This window comes from Bidens hawaiensis, unplaced genomic scaffold (assembly GCF_021521415.1).
Source record: "Bidens hawaiensis isolate Kalapana, Puna unplaced genomic scaffold, B.hawaiensis_p1.1 tig00004312_1, whole genome shotgun sequence".
Lineage (NCBI taxonomy): Eukaryota > Viridiplantae > Streptophyta > Magnoliopsida > Asterales > Asteraceae > Bidens > Bidens hawaiensis.
The window spans coordinates 50,069-59,581 of NW_027491259.1; the positions used below are offsets into that span (position 1 = coordinate 50,069).

General features: G+C 32.8%; 1 protein-coding gene across 1 annotated transcript; it reads left to right on the forward strand.

The window, feature by feature from the left end:
* Window positions 1–586: 586 nt before the first annotated feature.
* LOC143626254 (uncharacterized) lies at window positions 587–5,825 on the forward strand. Its single transcript, XM_077096400.1, has 9 exons — window positions 587–1,385; window positions 1,579–1,708; window positions 2,495–2,988; window positions 3,619–3,699; window positions 3,831–3,929; window positions 4,018–4,131; window positions 4,230–4,313; window positions 4,988–5,059; window positions 5,272–5,825. Exons 1-9 carry the CDS (start codon window positions 1,062–1,064, stop codon window positions 5,539–5,541), a joined length of 1,668 nt encoding a protein of 555 aa, XP_076952515.1. The 5' UTR covers window positions 587–1,061; the 3' UTR covers window positions 5,542–5,825.
* Window positions 5,826–9,513: the final 3,688 nt, after the last annotated feature.

Consider the following 9,513-nt stretch of genomic DNA (forward strand, 5'->3'; position numbering starts at 1 on the left):
ATTAATGTCAAAATGGGAAGAGTACTTTGTGTAGACCGAGTATATGATTAGAGTTTAAAATTTTCACAATTATGATATTAGATGATATTTAATCAAATTACTCAAAGTAAATATATATACCCGTAAAATTTTTCTGTAAGATTTTCTTTGTCCTTACCTAGTAGAATAATGAATAATCTTTAATTAAGTTTTATATTTCTATTTTTTCTTGTGTAAATACAATTATATAAAAATATAAATAGTGGAAAAAGTAGTTGGAAATCGAACAAAGCGGCATACTTGATACATGAAGCCAAGGTATACCAAATACCCGACATGTAATTACCAAAAGTATAGTTGTCAAGTATGAGACCATGTATGAACTGGTTATTCGGTTTTAGTTAAACCCTTTATGAATCCGGTTCAGTTTGTTTTTCGGTATGACAATATATATACGAACTGAATAACCTGAATAAAGCGAAAAATGAACTGATAAACACTCCTGTTCTTAGTAAAAACCAGTATTTGTCCTCACGCGTAACGCTGAAGTTTATTAGAGTCGTAATTTATATACACTAAAGTTCTGATTTCAATTTAAACGAGTCAAACGAGTTAGCTTACCTTGACTTACACTCGACCGATTTATAAACGAGCCGATCCGAGACGGGTCTTGTCCCAAACACCCCCAAATTTGTGTCACCTAATTTGAATTATCCTCTCTCCCACATGACACAACACAAGTCACAATCCCCAAAGCCATTCCAAGCTGCTTTTGAGTGTTTCTTCTTCTTATTATTATTTTTCAATTAGGGTTCCATCACAGATAAAGATTCCCACCCAACTCCATCAACCCTCTTATCAAATTCTTCACTTGACAACACCCAACTTATCAATTCACCAGTTAGTTACCCACATGTAAAAATGGTGGATCAGATCACCATTAACATTATTAATAAAGCTAAAGAGAAAGAGGATTTCTTTTGGAAAACGTACATGCGAAGCTAATTCATGTTAATCACCACCTGTTTCAACTTTACCATCTTCAAATTAGAATCTTGGGTTTATTAATAATATTATTACTGATGGAAGATATAGGGTTGGTTAATCAAGGCTGGAAATGGTTACAATCTGAGAGCTATTGTTGTTCTGCTGTTGCTGTGAAAGCTGCTACTGGTTTGATTCACAAGTTTGAATCTTTTGTTTCAAGGCATTGGCCTAGGGTTTGCTATGGGTGTGCTAGACTCTGTAGAGTGTTTTGTTTTTTGCTGTTGCAATGGAAGAACTGTGTGTTCAGGGGAGTCGAATCGGTTTTCGGGTTGGGTACGGTTGCGCTGCTTATTATTATTTGGAGCTGTTTTCTTAGTTTGACTTCAGTTTCTTGCCTGCTTTATGTTCTTATTAGTATGGTAAGCTTTTGAATCTTGATTTTCTTATATTAATATTATTATGATGTTATGATTGTGGTTGTTTTATCATATAACACTATATATTGTTTTATTAATTTTGCTGTTATGGTGTGTGATGTATCTGGCATACCATTTTTGTTATCTTAAATGTGTTCCAATTTGTGGTTATTAATAATGAACTGCATCTTTTCAGGGGGCTGCCGGTTGTGCAGTGCACTACTTGGGATACACACCTGGCCTGTTTATTGTAGGGTTGTTTGCTATTTTGATATTATGGATGTATGCTAACTTTTGGACTACCGGTTTGTTATTTATCGTTGGAGGTAAGTCTTATTTTTCTTTACATTTTTCCATAAACGATGCATGGCCCATTTGACCCGTTAGAGATATGACACAACAACCCATTTGTAAGTTAACGGGTCAAAATTTTCACATCTAGTCTATGTTTTTAGCATAATAATCGAAGTGAATTTTACTCTTTTTTCTTGAGCAACCTTAATTTAAGTGCAAAAACCGGGTCACTCTTTTATTACGGTTTTAGCAAGCATCTTACATTTAATTATGCATTGTAGCAACAATTGACATATTCAGTGTAGGGGTGAATTCAGTTTTTTGGGTTATTGAAAATTGTTTGGTGTTGGTTTTTACGGTTTGGTTTCAGTTGTCATTTGGGCAATTGGGTTTGAAATTCTTGGGGCGGGAAAATTTGGCCAAAATAATGAAGTTGGGCATGAAACTTTGGACCTGGAAGTTTTTGTCAACAAATGAGTAATTGGTTAAGGACTAATAGGTTACTTAATATTCGGGCCTAAATTTTTTGGGCCACAGTATTAACTAATTGCTTATAAATGACTTAACATTCAAAAATAAAATTTATAATTCATAAATTCAGTAACAACTAATACAAGTCTTTTTTTTTTTGTCAACGGGTTCAGTTTGGTTATAAAAGTCAGTTCGTTTTTTCGGTTTTTGGTACTTGCGAGACTGAAAACGAACCGGAAATTCAGTTTTCTGGGTTGGGTTCGGCTATTTCGGTTCGGTTATGTGGTCACGGATCGGTTATTTTTGTTGTGCTTAATTTTTTAATACATACTTATTGTGTATTGCAGGTCATGTGTTCTCTCTAAACCATGCAAGACTGGTGATACTAATGGCAACGATATACGCACTTTATTTTTTAAAAAACCAAGCCGGTTGGTCGGGAGTTTTTATATCAATTAACCTAGCTTTCCTATCTAATGATGCATTAAACTTCATGATTCAGTGGAGTGATAATTTAAGTGAAAAATCACATTTTGAAGAAGAACCAAAAATACCCGAAACATTTGTTGATGATGAGTTTGTGTCAGAGAGTGAGTTTTCTGTTCCCAATGATGAACCTGAAAAAGTGCACTCGTGCAAATCTTCAAGCAAACCGGCTGCAACTGCAACTGTTGAAGATAAACAAAAGGAGCCGTTGACTGTTCCTATGGTCAAAGATGACAGAGATGCGATTAATGAGATGAAAAGGATTCTTGCATGTTTGGATCATTATAAAACTTTGGATTTTTGTCGGTATAAGAAAATTGATGCGGTGTTGTTGAAGAAAGAATATAGGAAAAAGGTATGCTGCTTTTGATGATATGAAATGTTCATGTTCATTCGTTCAACTTTAACCGAACAAACAATTGGACATGGAGAAGTAAACGAATGTGTTTTCTTGTTTGTGTTTGTTCGTTTATGTCCGTTCATCAACGGCATAAACGAACGGTTCATGTATGAACATAACCGAGATAAAAGCAATTAATAGTAAATGTGACAACACTAAAAGTTATTAAAACTAGACTGAATTGTATCGGGCTGACAAAATTCAAATGAAATATATCACCTGACATAAACGAACGCTTATGAACATAAATGAACGAACGAGACATGTGTTCATGTTCGTTCGTGTAACTAAATGAATATCAAGTTTTGTTCATGTTCATTTCTTTATTAACTAAACAAACATAAATGAACCTCCCGGCAAACGATTCACTGGACGCTTGGTTCATTTACAGACACTGCTTTTGATTGTATTAGTATTATTATTTAGGGTCGAATAGAATTACCTAATTATCCTTTGTTATAACCTAATCTGAGAAACTTTTGCACCCATTTTCTTTATCACAATAGTTCTTTAAAAAAATTCGAGATTACCCCTTCTTTTTTGGTCATACTAGGCTTGTGTTTACATTTTTACCCCTCGGTTCAGGCCATGCTTGTGCACCCTGATAAAAACATGGGAAGTCCACTTGCAAGTGAATCTTTTAAAAAGATTCAATGTGCATATGAGGTATGTATCTTCTTCAGGAATTTGGTAAATGTTATTATTATTAGTAGTATTATTATTATTAGTATTATTATTATTATTATTATCATTATATATTATCATTGTTATAATATTAAATACTTTTATATGGTTAGGTTCTTTCTGATTCTGTGAAAAAAAGAGATTATGATGACCAACTGAGAAAGGAAGAATCAAAGATTCTTTCTCACAAGTCTCCAAGTACTTCACATCAGGTACATATTACACCCGTACAGAATTAAGTGCTGCCGTGGCACATTCATGATTTTATATTTTAAATCATGTATATATATGATAAAGCAGGAAAACCCTGAATATTGCTCTGAGGAATCGAGACGTATACATTGCACAAAATGTGGTCATTCACATATATGGATATGTACAAATAGGACCAAGTCAAAGGCAAGATGGTGTCAGGTGGGCCTGTGATTCATATATGATATTTTCAATGTTTGTAAGGTTATATATGAAATTGTCTCTTTTAACTATTATTCTAATTTATGTGTTTGTTTTAGGATTGTTGTCAATATCATCAAGCCAAGGATGGGGACGGATGGGTAGAATACAAAGGCTCACTTGTATATGATCGACCCCAAAAGGTTTGAAGATCCCTGTTGATTTAAATTTTGCTAACCTAATATTAATGAATTATTTATCTATTTTATACTTTTACTCCCTCTGTCTTGAAATTAGTTTTCATGTATTTGTTTTGATTTATCCCAAAATAACTGCCTGCTTTCAAAAATAAAATTGGTAGTTACTCCCTCTGTCCCAAAACTTTTGTCTGCATTACTATTTTAGTTTGTCCCTGGAATATTTATCTATTTTAGAAAATGGATGGTTATTATTTACTACTTTAGTACTTTTCCCAGTTTACCCTTTGTTATCTTTATCATAAATATCGTAAGTCTGATATCTTAAATACATTAAGGGTCAATTTAGCATTTTGTGAGCTGAAAATTTCATTCGTTATACACATCTTAAAATGTTTTTTTTTTCTTTGTGGACGAAACTTATTTGGACGGAGGGAGTATACTTTACTAGTTTCCCATTCTACCCTTAGGGCCCTATCATCATATCTAGCAAGTTTTCTGTGTTAGCTGTTATCTTAAATGCATTAATGGTAAAATTGGCATGCTGTCAAAAAAATCTACATAAATTGTAATATTGTATGCATCTTTTTTTTAAAAAAATATTAATAACTATACATTTGTTTTGGGATGTAATTTCTACGTTTTCTGGTACTCTACTAATTATTAAAACTTTCATTTAGGTGGATATTCCACGTGCATTTGTTTGTGCTGAAAGCAGGATATTTGATGTTTCAGAATGGGCCATTTGTCAGGTATGCACTTTCAAAATCTTATATTTATTAGTTCTCCTTCATAAATTACGCATAGTTGTAAGTTTTGCCTAAGTAATCAGAATCAAAATCAAAACTGTAACTTGAAAGTTGAATAACCTAAACTAATTATTTTACTCCTGAATAATCATTATCAGTTTTGCTATGCCCAAAAACACAATGCCAAACAACCCCTTAAAAGTTTGTGTGTACAGGGTATGGCTTGTAGGCCAAACACGCATAGGCCAAGTTTTCATGTAAACATGGTGGGATTGGAGAAAAGTCAACGATCAAACTCGAGCAGATATCCATGGGATTTAGATGCAGAAATGACCGATGAAGAAGAAGAATTTGAGCTATGGTTACAACAAGCATTAGCTTCGGGTTTATTTTGTGAGACCTCGAAACGTAGGAAACGTTGGAGCCCGTTTAAGTTACCGCAGAAAAAAGGCGGGAAGAAACAATGGAATAGAATGTCGCAATGATACTAGTAATAATCTTTTTTAGATGTAGATAATTTGTAGTTTTGAAATTTGTGGCAGCTATAAGTTAAGTTGGCAAAAAATGAATGGAAAATGTGTATACTAACATTGTTGAAGATGCTCTAGTGATGATGAAAAAAATTGAAATGAAAAATGTAGTAGCTTTTAGTCATCAAAGTTAAGATGTGCTTGACCCTTCTAGGAGTTGCATATTTTACTTTGCACCAACTGATATTCATGTTTTTGGTTGCTAGAGTCGAGAAGTCTTAGGCGGGTACCTATTGTTACTTTATTTTTATTCAAAGCATGTGTAATTGTGGAGTTCTTTTCATTCATAACAAGCGTGACAATACGGTGGTGATATTTTAGATCGGTATTTATTGTGTCTGAATATCTTTTACGTGGAGAGAACAATACAAGATTGTATACACTGTAATTATCATTTTCTTATGTACTCATTATTCTTGAAGAAATCTGCATACCATCTAAGGAGAATCGTTAAAAACTTTTGAGCTGCCCGTTGATGGCATTTGGTCCATACCAGCCATGAAAATATCATATAGGATAGGTAGCTAGAACCATGCCCGGTTTATTTTCACCGAGTATACCATTACTCAATACCTACTAGGTTTATGGAAATTTTGCAGGTATCAAATATACTTGTCTATGATCTTAGGTAGTTGAAAGCTACGAATTTGAACCCTCATTATCCAAAATCGATCTTAATCTCAAACTTAAAATACCGACTTGAAATATCAAATACTTAGCTGCACTTTTAGCATGTTTGTAATTTTAAATATTTTAGTTTTCTAACGACTTTGTAAAAATGATAATCAGAGGAGATAAATCTAAACTTTATTCCTTGAAATCACAATCAAACACAACGGAATACTATAACATCTTGAATGCATGAACTAATCATCAACGCGATGATTTGTAACACGGACGCTAAGATCTAACAAGCAACGAATCCGAACAGTAACAATCAGAATCAACCCCTAGATCTAACAACTTTTATGTGACTATTAGAGAGAAAGTTGCAAGCGTTAAAACTCTAAATAATGTCATTAATGATCAGCAGCACTCTTAAGCCCATCCAGCCCATTGAGCTTTAAGTCCACTTGTAGTTACTAGCCTAGTAGCCCTTACTCAAGGCATCCGGTAAGCCCATACAATTAGAACAAAAAAAATCGAATTGAATTAGAAACGTTATATAACTTTCAATAGACTTCAATGTACTTATCTACTTACATGATTATCACACAAATAAATTAACAAATATATTACCTCTCAACTTTCTTGGAAAATATATTTTTAGTGCAATTTTTTTCGTTTTCATTTAATGTATCGGCTACCCTTAAAAAAAAATCTTTTTAGCGCGCACTATCCTCAACTTTTCTTTTAAATTCATCACTGTTTCTAACAAGCGAACGAGATTATGCTTTGGTCGGATTAATGGTGATCTCCAAGTCTAAAACAGAAGTCATTGATAACATATTCAAGACCTTATGGTGGTTGCTTTGAAGAGTTCGGAATGACACTATCTTTGGTAGAGAATTAGAGATAATCACTAAAAAGAAGCTTATTTGATTATTATATTGTTCACTAGGTTACTTACTCGTGTAGCACACGGGTTAGAATAAGTAATTTTTTTTAACTAATAACATAATGTGAAATACAAAAAAAAATGTATCACATATATAAAGATTGTACGATAAAATAATTACACATTACGCAATTTGGAAATAAAAAGTTGTTAGTAAATTCATAAATCATAAATTATTTATTTGTTATTTTCTATATTAAAACTTAGTTGTGAATGACTACTTTTTTAAACCAACTTGTGGACCAAAACTCATTCTAATCTTAAATTGTTTTGACATGAACAATGTTTGATATTTTAACCGGTCGATTAAAGAAACCGACCCGTTTCGTATTGGTTACTTATAAAAATCTAATATTAATAACTAATGCAATATATTTTATATTAAACAAATTAACATATTTACAATGGTATTAATTCTTTTAAATTAGGATGAAATTATTAAAAATTGAAAATGAAATATTAAAAAGAGAAATGTAATTAATATGAGAGAGAGGAGGGAAAATTTTGTAAGGATCAACATAATGATGACATGTGACATTAGAAAGCTTTATTTATTAAATAGTATATATTACTCGGTTTTTTGTGGTGTATCAGTCGGAATGGAAAGTCAAACTTGAATGTATAGAGTGGCTTAAAAACCGTTTAATGGCTGCCGTCTATGACAGATAAGGATGCTAGCAGGGAATTTATATGTCTCGGCCGGATCGAAATAAAAAGGCCTGTAAACTCTAACGATTAACGAATAATATAAGAAAAAAAAATTTAGGTCGTATGTAAATGGTTTTTTGTTGGTTTAAACAATTAAATTTTTAAATACGCTTACTTAGTTATGATTTAGGTTGTGTAAAAAACTTTTTGTATGAAAATAAGCTTAAAAATGTCTTAAGGGAGACTAGATACTACAAGTCTACAACCTTTTGGTTGAAACTCAAGCCTATTTGCCACTAGACCAAGCTAGCTATTGTATAATTAGAGTAAAACATTGAATATACATATTTCTTTTTCACAAATATATATATACTAGTTTTTATCCCCTGTATTACGGGGTTTGTGTTTCTTTTTCGTGTCTAATGTTCATATTTTTTTGCATTTTTTTACTATAAAATTGTTTCTTATTATAAATAATATATTTTTCTTAAAACATTTGAATATTAATATTTAGTATATTGACGGGTGGTCCATGGGACAACCCTTAAGTGGTTTAAGAACAATTATAATCATGTGTGTAATGGGTTTATCTTGTTGAATTAGTTGACTATGATTACTCATATAATTGCAGGTAGGAGAAGATAGAGGATGTAATTACGAGAACGCGGGTGAAAACGGTGAAGAAAACAGACTTGGAACGAGAAAGTTATGACGAAAACAAGAAAGCCTTGTTAAAGGCCACCGTAGCTTACGGTTAAGACACCGTAAGCTACGGTGGGATCTGAAGAAAATGACACCGTATGGCAGTTTAAAGCCACCGTAGGGCATTTGGAAGCCACCGTTAGATACGGTGGCCACCTTAGCTTACGGTGGGCCTGACGCTGAAACTTGTAACAGCCTTATAAACTCGTTTTAGGGACGGCTTTTGAGATCCTAATCATATCTTTTCATCCTAGAGCGACCTAGAGGCGATTTTCGAGTGCAAGAACATTATTTTGAGTGTGGTAATCATCAGAGACTCGATTTTTATTTATATGCAAACTCTAATTGATGTGATGATGAATCAAAGTATGTGTGGCTAGTTCTTTTTATGTTCTCTCCCGAATTGTAAGGTTTTCAATTGAATACTTATGAATCGTTTATGTTATTTGTGGGATAGTAGTTTGATCTTATGATTGTATTGCTATGGTGATTGTGAGTTTGATTAGTAATTGTTAGTAAAGTATAATTCGTGTTCTTGTCTATCCGTTCTTGGTGCCATAGGCAAACAGGATTTATTGGAAGGGAATTAGGGTTAACTATACTAAACTGATTATCGAGTGACAACTTTGCGTTTTTACAATCCAAGTACTTAGTCCTCTTTTATCACAATCAAATTCTTTTTCACGAACTATGTCTATGTAGTTCATCCCAAAAGTAAACGTTAACTTGGTCAACATTGGAAACCTGAAATCGGGAGAGAGCATTGTTTCTTATATTGTTTAAAACTCGTTTATTGCTTTAGTTTTTTTTGTTAATCAAAACCAAACAACCAACTATTTGAATTTACTTTTGCACTTAGTTTAATATAGAGTAATTACTGTGCTACTTAATAACGCATTTTCCACAAACTCCCTGTGTTTGATACCCGCTTACTCCTATCTAACTAGTTGTATTCGGTTTATTTTTGAGTGAGTCTTCGACCTAACGTCAAATTTTGGCACCATTGCCGGGATTAGTGC

What these genes read in the sequence shown, in the direction of transcription:
- LOC143626254 (XM_077096400.1), top strand. Translation starts at nt 1,062, where the DNA reads ATGGAAGATATAGGGTTGGTTAATCAAGGCTGGAAATGGTTACAATCT. An exon ending in TTTGTTATTTATCGTTGGAG is followed by an intron (nt 1,709 to 2,494) that starts GTAAGTCTTATT and finishes TGTGTATTGCAG; the next exon opens with GTCATGTGTTCTCTCTAAAC. An exon ending in CAAAGGCAAGATGGTGTCAG is followed by an intron (nt 4,132 to 4,229) that starts GTGGGCCTGTGA and finishes TGTTTGTTTTAG; the next exon opens with GATTGTTGTCAATATCATCA.